The sequence below is a fragment of the Manis pentadactyla genome, chromosome 8 (assembly GCF_030020395.1).
Source record: "Manis pentadactyla isolate mManPen7 chromosome 8, mManPen7.hap1, whole genome shotgun sequence".
Lineage (NCBI taxonomy): Eukaryota > Metazoa > Chordata > Mammalia > Pholidota > Manidae > Manis > Manis pentadactyla.
Genome location: NC_080026.1, coordinates 11,155,879 through 11,175,108, shown reverse-complemented (window position 1 = coordinate 11,175,108; position 19,230 = coordinate 11,155,879). Strand labels below are relative to the sequence as shown.

Genomic DNA, 19,230 nt, shown 5'->3' with positions numbered 1-19,230 from the left:
TGATTACAGCACAATATATTAATTCTCCCATAGAAACACATACAAAGTGATAACAAAGAGGAAGAAGCACCTGACTGCTCAAAAGAAGAGTTCAGAAAGAACTGTAATTTCCTAAGCCATGGGTCCGGGAACAGATAAGTTAACACTAAGGCTGGATAGGAAATAGATTTTGAATTTGTAGAGCAGGGCCAGGCTATGCACAGTTTTCTAAATGTAGTGTAACAGTTCACAGGACACTTGTGAGTTGTGTTGTCAAGTTGATTTATTACTGTTTCTCTTGGGGTCAGGCCAGAGGCAACATGCTTAAAGGATTGGAGGGAGCAGAGAACCAAAAGTGAGGAGGTAATAAGGCATTGCCCAGGGGAGTGGAGGAGAGGTGCTGCTGGGACAGCTTTGGTGGCTGGGAAAATAGCAAACAGGCTTGGCAAAAGAGGCAGAAACTCTTCCAGACAACTGGCACTGCCGAGTGAGAACGTGCTTGTGCTGAGATGAAAACTCGACTGGCAAGTCGGAGTATCTTCACATTTTGTATCAGGTCAAATGCAAATCTTTGTGAAGACCCTGACCTGCAAGACCATCGCTTGGCGATGCACTCAGCGATACCATGAAGTCCAGAACAGAGAGGATACCCGCCTCACCAGCAAAGGCTCTCTTGTGCAGGCAAGCCACTGGGAGATGGCCACGCTCAGACACGTCATTACTGGGGAAGAGTCGACCCTAGGCCTGGTCTTCTGACTGAGAGGCTGCTGTTAATTTTCTAGCCTGTGTTCGCAGTGGCCATTAATGGCATGAGTCCACACTATACCCTTTTGCCTCAGTTGAAGTTTCAAAATTACCAGTTTCAGTAACAGGTGAACCTGTTCAAAATGTTAAGTTTTATTGCATGGTACCAAAAAAAGACTCCTTTTCAGCTGGCTACTATATGTCATAGTATCTGCTGAAGCTAGGTGAGTTGACACCTCAATGTTAAACAGTACCAGTCATTCAGAATACCTCCTGGATTTGGGGAAAGGAACAACCAGGACATGTTGAAAGTAATATCCTAGGAAAATTTATACAGTGGAAGCCCAGAGGTGTACAATGTGGCAAAAAGACAGTTGGCAAGAAGAGTTTCAAGAGCAATTATCAAAGAATATGCATTTTATTTCTCATAATGCAATTACCCAGTAATGTGATCAGTGGTTATCTTTCCACTGGTCTGCAAGGTATGCTATTCATCTTTTTATTTGAGTTGAGCCCCACTTATGTGTAAAAGGAGGGTTGGCTAAGGAGAACAGTGTATGAAGAATACTGCTTTGTGCCATTATTTAATAAAAATAATGTCGTTTTCTAAGAGCGAATGTGGAGGTGGGGAGGGTGCGATGGAATCCATGAATCCCAGACAAGCAAAGTGGACCTAAAATCAATAAGCAAGTTTGGCAAGTGAAGGAAAATAACACAGGGCAAAGAATAAGAAGAGAAACTTTCAGTTAGTGTTGCATAAGTGAAGTCTCTGGTCTACCTAGCACAAATCACTTGAGAGACCTGGAAAATGGAGACTCGTGGGTCCTACTCAGGAACTACTAAATCTAGGGACCACCTCTGGGCCAGAGGCTTGGCCCCTATGCTTTTATGAAACTTCTTATTTGAGATTGTCTTTGAAATGTGAGAACCACAACTCTTTCTTCTCTTCCACAAAGTCATTTTGGACATATTTTTCTCTAGAACTATTATTTTCATTCTGCTTACACAAGACAGAGGATATAATCTAAGGGTGAAGTCAGAAAGATAGTAAGAAAGGGAAAGAAAAATTAAATTTATTGGAAAGAGATTACATGACCCAGAGGAAAAAGTCAGCTCTGAAAATAGCTACTCCAGCTACTTGCTTATTATATGACCTTGGACAAGTTATTGAACCATCTCAATCATCTCAATTTCTACCTTAATGTTAACCTATGGTAGGGTAGTTGTAAAAAATTATATGAAATAGAGGCTGACATCTTCAATACTTAGAAAACCTCCCTGGTATTTTATGTATCTTTTTATTCTATCAGTAGAGTATAGTGGAAAAAGACCATTTGACTTCAGAAAAATAAGGGTTCAAGCCCCAGCTCTGCTGCTTAGTGGCTAGATGATCTCTGATGGGCCAATTAAAAGTCGTCCAGCCTCAGTTTTCTGATGGGTAAAATGGGGATAATTATAGTTACTTCATAGAGTAGCTGTGTGGACTTAATGAGGTACAATAAAAATAGTTAATATTGCATTGAACTTTACATATTAATACACATAAAAACACAGTATTATTAAACACATTTAGCTTATTTCTTAGACTGTAGATTCCTGAGGAAAAGATCTGCATTTTATTTATCTTTACATACCCTCATGCTGTTGCATGATTTAAGAATCTCCATGCCATGGAGAAACATCACAACATGGGGTTCTGGCCACAGGAGTGAGTCAAGAGCCTCCAAACAAGCAACATCTTCTGGTCTACAGAACAAAAAGAAGTTGTCACAGGGGGTAGCAGGCCCTGGAAATCCTGATTCTCACTCTGGGCGGCGTTGACTTCCTACTGAAGGACACAGAGAAAGCCAGATGCAAGTGTGACATGGCTAATTGGGAGGTGTGGGGTCCTCTTGGAGCCTTTTCCTGAGATGTGACACAGTGCCTGCCAAGACTAATCAAACCCAACTGCTACCCACTTCTGCTGAATCATATGGGGCTGCCTTACAGCATCTGAAGGAACCTGGGATTTCTCTCTCGTGATGTTGAAACCCTAGATAGGAAATAGAAAGTCTGGGAACACAGGTGGTGTTTTCATTTCTCCCTGCATTTGAAGGCGATAACTTCGGAAAGGATGGAGGAAGGGAGATGAAACTAAACGGTGTCAGGGCACAGGATTTCTTGTTTCTAGATCAAGGGTTATAATACCTTGCTATTGGGCTGAACACAAAATGCGTTATATTGACTTACAGTCAAAGTCGGGCCAGAGATTTTCTGACTCAATCGAAAAGAATTAAAGCTGACTTACTTTAAAATTTAAAGAAATGGGATAATAAAGTAAACAGTTATGACATAGATGGAAGAACTAGCAGAGGGATTTCTAGTAATTCTTGGGGAAAAACAACAGGAAAACAGATCATAAATTAGATTTACGTCCTTAAATGTCTATAAAACAAAGCAGAATAACTAATGAGGATAATTTAACATTTAAACATAGCTTCAAATGTGGATTCTTAAGAATCATCCAGATCTGACCGGGTAAAGATTGTGACTAGAACACAGCACTAAGAGGAGAAGGAATTACAGAAAGGAAGGTCCATCAGATGCACGCAAAAACATGGGCCCTGAAACGATCAACTGACATGAATGATACTAAGAAGTAAATAAAAGTTTTGCATTTAGGCTCAAAAATTAATTGCACAAAAATAACTTAAACGAGATCTAGTTTAATAGATACTCAGATGAATGAAAAGGAACTGAGGGTTTTAGTTTATGGCACCTCCCGGTGAATCTGTGTTTGCCAGCCTGGTGACACAGGCAAGTCCAGTCATGGGCTAAGGATCACATCTCATTTCTCCGACATTCTGCACTGATCAGACCATGTCTATGATATTTTGTCAAGCTCCGCACACACTGTATTTTAGAAGGTCCTAAATAAATGTCTCAAAAAGTATGAACACTCAGGATGATGAAAAGTCTAGAAACCTTGTTATATGAAAAACAGTTCAAGGAACTGGGAATATGTTTCCCAGAGAACAGAAAGAAAAATAACGTAGGAGCCACATGAGGCTGCCTTCTTTATGTGAAGGGCTCTTATAAGGCAGGAGAATTAAGACTTATTCTGCATAATCACAAAGGAAAGAACTCTAACCAATGAGTGTAGATTTCAGAGAAAAAGATTTTGTTAGGATTTTCCAACAGTTTCAGTTGTTCAGAACATGGCTTGAGTTGTCTTGTTAGAAGGGAGCCCTCCTTGATATTGGAAGTTACTCAGTGGAGTGAGAGGACTATCCTGCAATGGTTTAAAGCTTGACCTTGAAGTCCTCTTTCAGCTCTGTTAGTCCATGATCCTGTGACCTGATAGGAGAAGTAAAGGAAGCAGATGAAACAAAAACAACTCCTAGGTTTTCAGGTGACATGCTTTGGAAGAGGTGGTACAACAAACAGAAATACTGTTAAGTAGGGAGTGAGAATCTTTTTGGAGGGTAGAGAATGAGGCTGAGTTTGAGGAAATTGCAGAACATTCGAATGATATCAAGAACATCAGCTTAAGTAGCTTCAAATCACATAACTTTGTTCTTTTCTCTGGACCTGGCACTTACGATCCTGTTCTCTGGTTAAGGAATTCCATTTAATTAGTTTAAAAGGTGAAGAAGAAGGAGTGGTAGAAATAATTAAAATGTATTGGGTCATACTAGGCTTATGACAGATTATCTAACTTAAAAACTTCAGGGCAATTGTATAGCGTAACACTCTTTTGTTCATTTTACAAATGACAGAACTAAAATGACAGGACTAGCAATTTGTCCAAGGTCAGACTATTGTCAGGTAGAAAGAGTATTCAAAACTAGATTTCTCTTATTCCAAAAAATAATACCCTCAATAATGGGAATATATGAAAGGCTATGAACAATTAAATTCTAATGTATCACCATTATCACAAAGAAATAAAACTATTCTAATAGTAGGCACGTAAGTATAAAGGTGAATTCAGTCTTTAGACTTAGTAGATACATACAAAATGCATTTGGAACTATATAATGGAAATTATTCAGATCATGGATTCTGAGAATGTTTCTTTAGTACTGAAAAGCAAGTTGCAACTAAAACTTTTAGCATAATGGAAATCCAAATAGTATAGGAAAGTTCTATAGTCTATTACTATATTTTCTACAAAGGAAAAGATGAGAATCTAGTTACTATAAGTAATGGAAAAAAGATTATTTCTGGTCATGGAAAAGTATACTCAATTTTACTCCATAAAAGTAAAGGTTGTATCTCTAATTTATAAGTGAATAAACTCATTTATATAAATAAAGCTCAAATAACTAGATTTTGTTTTACAGCAAAAGAGAATTATACCTGTTTATGAAGACTGGTCTTCAAATACTCCAAAATATGAACTAACAAAGGAAACCTCAGTTGTATTTAATGTAACATGTATATCTATATAGTTCTGTGACATATATTATATATATATTCTGATATGATATTTGAAAGTTAATTATTTTTATATTTAACTTGCCAAAGATCAGCCAAATAATCACTTAATTTTCTCTTTATCTTCAAATTGAATTATATATTTTGGATAGACTTGTCAACTTTGATTAAGGGTCAACAGTTAGCCTCTGAGAGACAGTATTTGATCATAGATTCCAGTGATACTTTGAGGCCATTCATGTCCACAGACAATGAAAACTTGAATTTGTAGCAGTTAATCTTAAAGAGTACCTGGATAAATATACATCGATTATAGCTATTTGATTTAATACTCTGGTTTCATGGAAAATTTGCTTCAAAGGCTAATAACAGATATTACACATAACTGGAAAAATAAAATAAAATAAATTACTTATTTTGATATTCCTCCTGATTAAGCTAAATCTGGGTGACCCATTGCTACATATGTCATTATACCAATGTTTCAGAATAATAAAATAGAAAAAACAGACAATTTTATACTATGTGGCATTAGAATACCTTGTTGACCAGGACCATGACTTTCCCAGGCTCAGATGCTTTTTCCTCTTGTCCAAGTGATCCTTGGCCATGTAGCCACTCTGGTTTTCCCGCTCCCTGTAGGGAGGAGGCATATGATGGTATTTTTCTCCTCCAAGGCTGGTAGGCCACTTCCATTTGGTAAGGCCCGAGAGGCAGTTCTGGCTCAGGAGATGACCTTCCTGGCATATTCTCCTCAACGGAAGGAAGTTATAAGAAGGAAAAATAAGGGAATGGGAAACAACATAACTAAGGCTGGGAAGCCATCTGACGCTGAACATAGGCCTCTTGTGCTTTAAATTCCTTTTCATGTGTGGTCCAAACCAACCATTTTCTGTTTTCTCACCAAATGGATGCCAGCTCTCTGCTTGCATTGGCAGGAAATAAGCCAGGTGCTGATTCATGGAAGCGGTCTGGGGTTGTGGGGGTGCAGAGGGAGTGAAGGAACAGGATGCACAACTTGGGGGGCAACATGGGGCAGTCTTTTCAGAGTGGGCAAACCAAGGGGAAATTACAGAACAGTCAGTGGTGAAGAATTGGCAGTAATGGTGCTGAACACATCAGACTCTCTATTTCTTTGTTGAGCCACTATATTCTACTTCTTTCTCTTAGTCCTTCCACCTACAAATCAACAGGGATTGGGAAAGTGGGAGTCAGTCCCCCTCATTCTGTATCCTCCTTTTTTTTATTGCAATGAAGATATTATAGCTAATGCTATTTCCCTTCATTTGAAAAAGTGACGATCTAATATCCAAGAGCATAAATCTCTACCTACCTGTCTACGTATCTCAAATATCTAAAAATAACCCCTAAAGTCCCATTTTTGCCATTTGAGGCAAACAGATTAAATAGAAATCATATTTAGGGAGAAGGGGAAACACTCGTCCCATTCTAGCCTCTAAGTGATTTGTTTTCATTGACAGATGAAGACAATTTTGTTGGTTGAACCTGAATTGTGACTATTTTGCCACTTAGTTTTGAACTGTAATCTTTATGATGTCCTTACATGTATGTTTCCATGTATTCATATTTTCCTAAAACTCAAAGCACAGTATAGTAAAATATTTCCAATTAACCTAGTTTTCTAAATTTAAAATACTGATAAAGTAAATACTAAGATACATTAATTTTATGAACATTAGAATCAAATCATTATAACATATCTTGGTTTAAATATATTTTGTTTAGAATGGCCATATTTATCTATATTAGCCAGGAGGAAAAGATCTAAAAATGTATAACTTATTATGTGGAATGCACTAAAATAAATATCATATCAATTTAAAAGCCCATCCTATGCTTTATGTAATCATAAAAAATGAAATGACAGCACTTATCACTATTTCATTACACATGAAGCAAGTGTTCTTTCTCTTATCAACGACTGTAATAAAACTAAACTAACATAATTCCATTAACTTCAAAAAAGTTGCTGACGTTTCCATTTCAGCCACTGGATACTTCTATTTAACTGCGTTTTTAACTTGTGATAGGACTATCTGAACAGGTAGGAAAATTCACACCAAATACCACTTAGTAAGAGTTGCCTACTGACTTGACAGGAAATTTGCCTTCTGTCTGGATGAGTAAGTACAGGCACAATACATTTAAGGGATCATTGGATCATCTGCTGATTCACTTAATACGATTTTCAGGAAAAACTCATTCAAGATTACCAGCACTCAAAAGTACACACTTACAAGTTTTCTTTTTATACTTGTTTTGAACTCTATAACAGTTATAATCACTTATCTTCTATTATATTCATGCAAGGTTCAAATTTATTTAAGAATATTGTAACTTCTCTGCTAAGTGGATTTTTTAGGTGATCAAAATCCTAATATTCCACTAATATTACAAGCATTTGTCATCTAACTTTTCCAAAGGAGCCAGCATATTTGCAAAGGGATAAATATTTTCATTTGAAAATCCAGGAATTTCCTTTTGCTAAACTGCTATTTGATCTATTTGTTAAAAGACATTAACAAATTCTCTTTGTTTAATTTCATTCTAGGAAGATTTTTGCACAGATTTTAATCAAATAATAAAGTTCTGCTTATAGTAATTGCATGCACTTCTTAAAAAGAATCATTTTCCCACTTCGTATTTCATGCTTGCTACTATATCCTTGGGTAACACAATATAAAGAGAAATTTTCTAAGTGTTTTTACTAGGAATCTAAAACTAAGTCAAATGAGTAAAACATCAATGCCACTTATGCATATTAGATATTTATTGTGCTAATAAACTTAAAATGAGTTAACAAGTTGAAAGGGTTATTGTGTTCAAAACTTAATTCTAGAACTAAAGTTATGATTTTTACTGCTGCTTAACTAATCATGTGCCACTAACTCATTCTGCAGTAAATACTTATGGGGTACCTATTATATGCCATGCACTCCCAAGAATACACCCCTTATCCTCAAGGACTTCAGAGTCTAAGGTACTGTACTGCTGTCACTAAAATTATCTAGATATTAGATAGATAGTTCAATACGGTTCCTTATTTTCCTGTCAAGTCTAGGAAACCTGATGGGTAGCCCCAAGTTTAAAAGACAAGTACAGAGTGAATATGGAAAAAAAAATTAAGAGTTGGATTCATTGTGAGAATAGCATCCAAAGAAAAAGAACTGGGTGAGTGCTAAATATTCAGCCTGATTCTTGCCTTATCACATCCTCTGACATAGGGATGGGAGAATTTATCCACATAGCAATGAAAAGAGAATTTTCTCTTCTGTGTACCAGAAGGAGAGAACTGGGCTGGTGTCAATGAGCCAGGAGCCAACTTCCCTTATAAAAGAAATGTTTGGGTTTTTGTTTGTTTGTTGTGTCTTTTTAGCTCTCTTCGAAAAGCAAAATCAATGAAATGCAATAATGAAAACGTTATTTAAAATATGCACAGGCTTTGAACAATATTGTAACCTTCCTCTACAACAAATACTGATTAAAGACCTTAAAATTATACTCTTCCATATAAATGGTCAAAAATGAAATCAAATAGGGCTTAAATAATAACATTTTATTGGAACTACACCATGTGGCAAATTTCATTCTCACATTGATTTTGACAGCTGAGTTATTCTTGGAGAGAAAAGGTCTGTCACTGCATGTGTTTGGAATCGACAAAGTATTCTTTTACCTATAGTCTGTAACCACAGAAAAATACGCCATTCCAGCTGGACAAATATTAATAGGTATTACCTCGAAATAGTAAGGAAACACTTTCTACATATCAGGCCAAGATGTATTGCCAAAAATATGGCCACTTTGTGCAGTATATCCCTCTGAAAATGAGAGACAGAAAAACAAAAAGCCTTCCGTAGTGTAATTAGAATATTTAAACTGTAAGAGAACCACTAATTATGTTTTTCCACAGCAAAATACTTCCACAAAGGAACATAATGCTATGGCTTTGGGTCATGTCTGTGATCCTTATGGACCATTATGTAATTTTTGGAGGTGGACAAAGGACATGTGGAATAAGGTCCCTTTGATGTCAACCTCAAACTCTGTAATCTCAAACATTGTAATGCTTTTCTCAATTCAATATGTTTAACAACTCACAATTTATATAAGCCCCCTTTTAATTGATTGCTATTTCATCTATATCATGCACCTGAGGGAAAGGAATTTCATAATTTTATAATTTCAGAATTTTAGTACCCACTGTGCAAAGTAATTCTTTGTTTCTAAGCACTGACCCCATAGAGAACATCAATGGGTGCCCTTTGAAAATGTGTTTGTCTTTAAATGTATTTGCCTTTGAAAGTGTATTTGCTTTTAAAAAGTAGGTTGCAAAAAGACTTATCGTCTTTCATGCCACATTGAGAACTGAAAATCAGTTAAGTAGCTACATTTGCTAACAGCTCTAAATAGACAAAACGCCCTACACATAAAGGATACCCATTAAATGTTTGTTGAATGAATGAATATTGTTGAAAAGCCCTTACTTAGACAAACAAAAATTATGATGAGGTCTAGAAGTTTAAAACAACTGTAAAGATGTTAAATATTAGCTAGAGTGTATTCTGAGTGTTAGGCTCAATATCATTTAATAGAAATGCTAACTATTAAATTTAACAATTGTATAACAAGCATAGAAAAAACAAATACAATCCACAGAAATTGTAAGCACAGGGTAAGAACTTAATAAACACTAACAGAATTGAACAGAAGGTGAATTAACCTATTAAAAGCTTGGAAAGTTTTTAGGGCAGATGACCATCTTATGTAAATTATTCTGCCCCTTTAGATGTACTGTAAATCTAAATTTTTATAATTATCTGACAGTGTAGGATAAATCGAAGTACACAATATTTTCTAAGTGTTTTCTACAACTTAATAACAGGAGAAATGAGGAATAAAGTAATTTGTGTACTTGTGTTTTTTAATTTGCCAACTTTTTACCTATCCTGAGCTGATCACACTGCAAAGCATTTTTTGTTTGTAATTTATCCATTTTAATTCTGAAGTATTTCAAACATACAGACAAGTACAGCAAGGTATATGATAGATATCCAAGGACTCATCACCCATTCCTAAAAGATGTTAACAGTTTAGCTCAGACGTGATCATGGAAATGCACCAAGAACAGAAGGAAGCGATTAGAAATCAGACTGACAGAAGTTCAGAAGTCTGATAGTGGGGAGTATTGCTGAAGTGTGGAATTGAGAAGAGGCACTCTCATTTGTTATTGGTCAGATAGTCAACTAATAGGCAAAGCAATTTGGGAAACACCTAATAAAGTTGTTACTAAATGACAAAAATATTTTCAAACTCTACTTCTATGCAAAAGATATTTATACAAATGGAACTATTAATTATATGGGTGATTTCTAGCTCTTTCTTTTAAGAGGGACTCTTGTTATCTGCAGTTATCTACAGAGTCACACTCATTGATAGTATAATTTTTATTTGAACTGTATTTTAATTTAAAAAAGTAGGGAATACACGTACCAAGTTGAATACATAATTTGAATGCAGTCAAACTAATTGAAAAAGATAGCATAAATAAAACAGATAACATGATTCTATGGAACGTGGCATATGCCAGACCAAAAAGACAAATATTGGATCAAAACGAGAGAGCTTGATTCTAAGACTTTTGTAAGTTGTACTTTTAAAGAAAGTGAATGGCAAAGTTCCAAAACTAGTTCAACTGTAGAAAAGAATTGCTTTAATTGCATAAATACATTAGGGAGGGTATGAACAGCCCCCACGCTTTCCACTATATGGCGTCTTACTTCACACTTTTTAAGGTTTACACAACAGTCAGGCAGTACCTGAATCACTTCCCGCGGTGCCTGAATCACTGCCCATGTTGCTGTTATGTCCAAGACTTTCATCTAAGCAGCTGACACTTCCTTCTGCCAAACTTGTGTCTGATTCTGCAAAGGAAAACATTTTAAAATATTTTAAAAATATTTCTGAGAATAAACGTATTTTAACTGCACACCTCTACAGTACACAGCACATACATACAGTTCAACGCAAGTGGGGAAGGCACACCCAGACAGTTAGGAATAAAAGGTAAAAGTTTCTGGCAAGCGACCTTTAAAAACTCCACTATGGATGAGCAGCTGCCACGGAGGGAATCAAAAACATATACCTACTTAAAGTACCACTGTCCAATGTGAGAGCTAACGAAAATTGTAGGGGTTTATCACTTTTGTCATTCCTCTACATATAAATTGTGTCCAAAAAATGACCTAGGTTTGCTAATGTCATGTAAAGAAAAAGTATCCTACAGAAACCACTGAGTTATCTTCATGTAAAGTGGCAGGGAATTAATAAAGTATAAAAAATATTAATAAAGTACATGGTTCGGTCAGTTATGAAAATAACAGTTCAGTGATAAACGTAATTTTAAAATCTCAAAAAGAATATTATCAAAGCCTAGCATTGCAGTTGTACCAGAAGCTTATGTGAGGATGGAAATAAACTTTGTTTCTTTATTGTAAATAAACTAAGCTTCCATCAAGGAGTTACAGTTAAGGTAAGATGCAAGGGTATATCCTTTTCTTGTTAATCCCAATTTTCTGTTTGCAGTACTAAGTATCAGTGTCTTCTGTGAGCCTTCTTCCCCTCAGGAGAACACTTCCCTCCTTACAGTGTATCTCCAAGGATTTGTGCAATCCCACCCTCAAGGATCCGAACTGCTGCTAAACTGGTAAAAATAAATGAAACAACGTTACAAACGTTGGCTTCGGAACCAGAAGGACTTGTGATAGTTGCCATTGCTGTTGCTCTGAGTGTAACTTCCCCTTATTTAAAACGGGGGTAGTACAATTCACCTCACAGGAACTAGCAATCATTAAGAAATATTAGGTACAATAAGCTCTTAGCATTGCAGATTAATTGGAAAGTGAAATAAAAATCAAGTATTGGCATATTATCCAGGCAAGAGTTCCATTTAATAATGTCCTTACAATCAATAACATTTCATAATATTTGCTGCATGATTGCTATATCATGCTAAAGTTCCCAAATGTACTAATAAGTTATGTTAAAAGTAGCCTTTAGCTAATGTGAGCATCACACATTTAGGGCTGGAAATAGAAATGGGTGAAAAGCATACATGGTATGTTATCAATAAGACTCTGGAAAAAAGACAATATACAACTCAAAACTTCAAGCATCTTGTTTTTGTTTAACCCGTTGCATTTTTTTAAGTGTACTGAGGGTTAATTTACATACTGTAAAAATCATCTTTTTAGGTAGTTTGACAAATATATGCAGTTTCATAACCACCCTCACAATCAAGATTTTTCCATCACCTCAGATAAAAGGGGACCCCTCAAGCCCCTTTTGTTATTTCCCTCCTGCTGTGCCCTGGCAGTCATGATTTGGTTTCCATCCTTACAGTGTTGCCTCCCCAGAATGTCATACAAATGGATTCATGCAATATGTAGCCTTTACGTTTGGCTTCTTTAACTTAGCATAAGACGTTCGCGATGCATCCACATTGTTGTTTACATCAGTAATTCGTTCCTTTTTATTGCCAACTAGTATTCCATTGGGCATCTGTGACATCTACACTATCTCCCTTCCAACTTGGAGAAGCCTACGCAGCTTGGGAAATATAATAGAATTACAGCCAATGCCAATCAAGTATGTATGATTATCTTTCTTAAAAGTTAAAAGAAAGCTGATAAGAAATTTGTAGAAAAATTCTCAATGGACAGACATACTGTTTAAGTATATTAGCACAACATAAATATACTAATGTGAAAATACTGTGCTTATCAGTTGTTGTAGATTAGCTCTAAAACTCAGATTTGAGGAATCCCTCATGATCACACGGGAAAACCTGCATATCTCACTGAGAGATTTTAAACATGGCACTTGACAATTCCCAAAGGTGCCTTGTTGGGAGCTCAGAGGCGAGTGTGGGATAGAACTGTCAAGTAAAGAGCGTTTTGGGCAGATGTACTGATGAAAAGAGAATATGATTTGTAAGGAAAAGGCAAGGTGTAAAATGAGATGGGGAAAATGTCATTGCAAGAGTGATTGCAGATCTAGAAATACAGACCAAGATTTCTGAGGTAAAAAAGTAAATTTTGACATGCTTTACTTTTGTTTTAAATGTGGTATTGAGAAGTGAAGACAATACCAAAAATACTGAAAAATACCAGTAAATATTATCTAAAATCTAACACTGTATCTTTAAGTCTCCCATTAAGTATAATACAAAGGGAAATTATATTTGATTTTCATTTCATATCCTAATCACTAGCAGTTAAACCATAATCTTAAACCTACTCCGTGATTTTCCCCAAGCTTTGTTCTAACATATATAAGGTTTGGGGGAGCTAGTTAAGGCAATGTGCACAAACAATTTATGAATATTAAAGAAAGTTGCTACCAAAATAGGGTGTTGCCAATTAAGCTTATTATCTGGATTATTTTGATCTAACAAGCAAATCTGCAGTGCATCAGGAAGACACTGAATGCAGTGGCTTCACAGATGTGATGTAAATTACATTTTAAGCTCTTAATATCCTTGGCTACCCATTATCACCTCCATTTTACAGATGAGAAACCAAGGCTCAGAGAGGTTAAATGATGTATCCAGATCACACAGTTAGAATGAGGCAGACCTAAGAGTCCTATATTCTGAATTCTTGTCTAATACTGCAGTGCTTTTTACTCAATACCAAGCGTGGTGATGGTCTGTGTGAAACTTGGTAAACAATCAAAGTATCCTGTATCCACAGTGTTAAGTGACATGAAAGTTGGGGCTTTTTTTTAAAGCATATAGACATTTTCATTGCAATGTTAAATTATCTATCAATCTTGAAGCAGTTAATATTCTCAAGATAAAAAGTGAGGATTGTTTTATTTTACTAACATGCCTTATTTCATCAATAGAATTTCATTTACATTTAAACATCCTCACTTATTTTGAAACTTTTCTTTCTGTACACAAATAAAACAAGAACACATATCCTTATAGAACAAAATTAATTGGAATACTTCTTCTAGAGATCATTATGAAAATGAAAGTGAATATATAGAGGTCTATTTCTTTGTAATTTTAAGGATGTATAAATCTCCAGTTTCTCAACACAAAAATAAATTTGTTTCCTAGGCAGCAAATTTTTATGCATTTGATATATTTTTTCTGACTCCATAGAAAGAGAAGCACTAAAGGAGACAACTTTAATAATAAAATGAAATACATTGTATCTCCCCTAACATTGAGAATTTCTTCCCCAGAGATTTTTCTTTCTGCATTCACTTAAAGAAATCATGGTTTACACACATACCAAAAAGCCACATAAAGTGATTACATGATGCCAAAATTAAATCAACTTATTGAGTTTATAAGCCAAGAATTCCTGCAATTGGTTTATATAGCATTACTTTGTTACATTTTTTGTACTTTTCACAGTTTGTCAATCTGGACTTACGTCCTGATGAATAAAGTCTATGATTTTAAAGCAGATGTGATAAAAGAGTCAATTGGAGGCGGGGAAAGAACATGTACTATGGTGTCAAACAAATCAGTCTCCAGATTTGAGCTCAGCCACTGCTAACAAGGGACTTAACCTTTTTTAAAAAAAAATTAATATAGATAATAGTGTCTACCCTCTTATTTATTGTGAAAATAATAATTCCCTGATTGTTAGATCTAGGAAATATATCTGGACGAGAGACAAATCTTAAAGTCTCATGAAGTTGCTGCTTAAATGGACTTTGAATACTGAGGTTATATTATATAATAAGTTTAGTTAACTTATATAGGTGCCATTTCCTCTAGGAAAATTAACAAAGCTAGCTATGAAACAGATTAGACAATACTGGTAATTTCTCACTGTTAAAGAAAAGCTGTAACTTGTATCAAACTCTACTGGAATGACAGAAAACAATACTCATCCTAAAAGGTAGTATTTTCCAATAATTTTGTAAACAACAAAAAAAACTGCTTTGCTTACAATAATAGTAAATGCCTAAGACCTGTCTATAAGCCATGGGAAAATTGCCTCATTTAGCAATCACATCTTACCAATAAGGAAGAAATATTAACTGGAATTTGAGAAATTTCATATTTAACATCCTCTGGACCTTAAATACTTTGAAATATTTTTAAACCATGTAGAAACCAAAAATATTGAAGTTAAAAAAAATTCCAAAGGAAAAAAACCTCTTGCAGACCTTTTTAGATCTATTTCAATGTAAGTATGCCCTCTGCTGGAAAATGCTATTATAACAGTTAATTGATAAGTACATTGTTTATTCAGCCCAAGGAGCCAGTATAAACGGGTTATTCTATTCCTGCCAACGAGTGTCCCTCCTTCTCAGCCTAGATGTAGTTCTCACCCCAAGAAGATTTCTCCTTTTTCACCCCTTGCCTCATGCATCCTCTTTGTGGAAAAGTGGTTTTCCATTACAGCAGGAAGCAGTACCGGGAGTCGGGCCTCTGTTCGCCTTAGGAACGAAGGGCACCAACAGTTCCCATGCTCTAGAGAGGCAAAGCTCAAGGCTGGCAAATAGTCTAATTTCACTTGTCATGGTAGTATTATGTTTATTCCAGTTCTGAGCTCTTGATGCAGTGTAGCTTCACCTCTTTGGTTATTCCCACCTTCCCTCCAGTTTCAAAATCCCCACAGCCTGGGATGTGAGAGACCATCCCTAAGGCTTCAAACCCACGTGCACATATGCAGGCCAAAGACTGCATGGGCTTCGTAAGTGTGCTTAATTTCATACTATGAGGTGTATTAGCCCAGCTCTTCAAGATCACCAGTAAAGTTACTCTGGGCTCTTCTGTCATTTCAGACTCCTTTGAACCTTTCTTGTGCTTTTCTGTGGGCTCAGAAATTGGATCAGACACGTTGTTGAGACCTCTTGTCTTTTTTTTTTCTAAAATGCAAAATATCCTAACGCTCAGACACTCCTTTTCTTTTAAAATAACTTATTCTTAATCTTTTTTGAGAGGAAATAGATGACTTTTATTTTCAGCTCTATGTATATGGATTTGCGTGTGCGCGCGCACACACACGCGCTCACATTTTGGTCTGTCAGATTCTGCTCTCTGTGCCAGGGAACATGTGTTCCCGCAGAATGGAGAGAAGCCACCTCCACCCACCTTGCATATTCTCTCCTGGATCCAAGCTTCTAGGAAATGAGTTCCCCAAAGAGAAAAATCTCTCCGAGAGCCACAGGCCCACATAGCTATCCACGGAGCTCCTTGCACCTGTTTGTAGAATTTATACTGCTGAAATGTTTCAATCAAATATAAATTTTAATTGTGTGTAATGCTGTCAGCTCAAATTGAATCATCTGTGCCCTTTAGCACTGGGACTTGGGTCTCGAGTACAGGGTGGTGCGGATAACCGTGCCCACTAGAACGACCTGTGACTGCCAGGACCAGAGGCAAAAAGTGCCCGAGCAGAATCAGTTATGAGTGATAAGGCAGATGACCACATGGGAAGTAAGTCTTAGTAACAGTAAGGTTTGGGAATGGCAAAATAGGAAAGAATGAACTGGAAACTTTGGTTGATAGGCATCCTTCAAGAACATAATTTGAGTCAAGCAGATTTAAGCAAACATTAGTACAGTACTGGGAGAGATACATTTAAGGGTATCCTGGTAAATGTTCAGTAATCAGCTCTTTGGTGGGGGAAACACAAAAGTATTTGCTAGTTTCAATGGTGTAAATACTTCCCCCATGGCTGATTTCGAGTTACCAGTGGGACATCACTGAGTGGAGATGGGAAAAGATTTGCACATTTGGCTCCTGCAAACCAGTACAAGCCAGTTCCAGCACCCCAGCAGCCACATCTGTCTAACTCAGGACTTGCCTGCAAACACCTGACACAATCACACATGCACTGAGCTAGTGTTTCACAGTCATCTAAATAACGAATGATACACTTTTAAGAGCATGGTTTTTGGGGTTTTGTTTTGTTTTTGCCTTAGGAAAAGCACTTGTAAAAAATCATAGTTTGAGAAACCCATTAACTCTCATTGGTCCCACAAGTCTTATCTCTCACTGACCTCCTCCATAAATGTTCTCTTCTAATTAAATGGCTCCCCTACACAAATTCTTTTACGGAATTTTGCTGTGTTTATTAGAGCCAGAATTTGATGTGTTTATTATAGCTGGATTGATCTTTTATACTTTATTTTTTAGAACAGTTTTTGGCTCACAGCAAAATTAAATGGATGGAAGGTGCACAGATTTCCCATATACCTCCTTTCCCCCCAAGAAGCATAGCCTTCCCCATTATCAACATCCCCCACACTGAACGTATCTTTAACTTTCCTATGCCTGCACTTTCCCTCATGATGTCCATGCAGTCTGAAATGCTGCCTTCCCCTTTTGTTTACAAATCTAACACAGGCCCTTCAAGGCTCACATGAAATGTCTCCTATGCCCCCTCTGGAAAGCTTTCTCCAAGTCTTCCTTCCAATTCTTCACTCCGCATACTTCAATACTTTCTCTTTTGCTCTAGATAGATTGCTGCTTCTCTTTGGGGACACATAACTTGTTTTCCTGGACTACATTATAAATGCTTTGAAGGTGAGGATAATACCTCAGTACTTGGTTCTCTCAATAATATGAGCGGGCTAACTTAACCTCTGACTTCTAGTCCTCATTCACTAGCCAAAATAGAGAAGGGAAGGTCTAATAATCAAATTGAAATTAAATTAATCACATTTGTTAAACTGCTATAAAAAGTTCTAAGGAGGCAGCCATAAAAGGATGTCATGAAAATAAACCCAGCATGTATTAGCTGCATGCTAGGGAGATTTCTTTCCATCAAAATACAGATGTCCTCATTCCTGAGATCTGAACCCTAAGCTTCCCAGAAAACAATTATACAGTTGAAGTGAAATAGGTGGCTCCTGGTAGGTTTCAAATGGAACCCAAATCTAGATTATCCTTTAACAAACACCAATAGCCACATCAGGAGTAGCAGCTCGCTCTCTTATGCTTTCTCAGTTAAAATTAAGGTTTTCCTTTTTTGACTGCCTCAATGATAAATATTCTGGATCCCAATAATCAATGTAACTACATTTAGAAAATACAGATAAAGAGCTATCTTAATTCAAACCGTGCATGAATCTGAAACAGTATTATTGTGCACTGCTGCATCAATTATCTTTTCTACTAAAGTTTCAAGTCCTATAGGTACTTATTTCTAGAGATTCTAAAAATCTCTAGATTTCTAGAGGTTAGTGCTACAAAATGTTTTTCTGGTCTGCAAGTGCAAGGATAAATTTTGTGGCATTTTTACAGAAATCAGTATAGACCAAATCTAAGATTGGACTTTGGTCTATAAAAAGGCAAAAGAAAACAACAACAAAAAAGTGCTAAAACAGATTGGGCAAGGGAGAAGGAGGCTGTTTTATAAAGGTCAATTTTTAAACCCCTCCTACAGAACATGATCTATGCAAAATATATCCACAATATATTCCAAAGCATAATGTCACCGGATAAACCTAAAGAGTGGAACATATGGGGGAATATGAAAAAGAAGGTATTAAAGTCTGAAAACAAGCAGGTTGGTAAGCTCATTAGCTGGGGTGGAATTTTAAAATCTTCACGTGAACGAATATATAAATCAAAATATACACATGCATTCACAGTCATGCGCACTGTATATTCCCACATAAACTCTACACTTACATTATAATCTTTCACACTCAACAGCGACATTCCATTCTCTTTATAAAGGTGAAAGCGCCCTCTGCTGGAGGTCCTGAGGTATTTGAATGTTCTAGTTTCATAAAGGGAAGGTTCCAGCATAGAAAGATAAAAGAATTTGGGGGGATTTTCTGCGGAACTCTGTGTAAAAGTAAGTTCATTCCAGATATAATAAATTGCATTTTGTTTTTAATCTCATTTACTTTACTTTTATTTTACAATAGAGAATTAATTCTTAAAATAGTATAATAAAAATTAAGGTCAATGTAAAATAACTATTCACTTATTTTGACAAAGCACAACAGCCGATCATTAAAAATGATTCTACAACCCATTTTTGCTGTCAGCATATAGCATTACAATAATCCATATTATTG

General features: G+C 36.1%; 1 protein-coding gene across 1 annotated transcript in view; it reads right to left on the bottom strand.

Annotated features, from left to right (window-relative positions):
• The window catches only part of IFIH1 (interferon induced with helicase C domain 1), a 60,615-nt gene that overhangs the window by 25,594 nt on the left and 15,791 nt on the right, over window positions 1-19,230 (bottom strand). Inside the window, 5 exon segments of the mRNA XM_057505487.1 lie at window positions 5,683-5,723; window positions 5,726-5,755; window positions 5,758-5,826; window positions 5,829-5,895; window positions 10,978-11,087. Of these exon segments, the coding sequence (XP_057361470.1) occupies window positions 5,683-5,723; window positions 5,726-5,755; window positions 5,758-5,826; window positions 5,829-5,895; window positions 10,978-11,087 (317 nt within the window).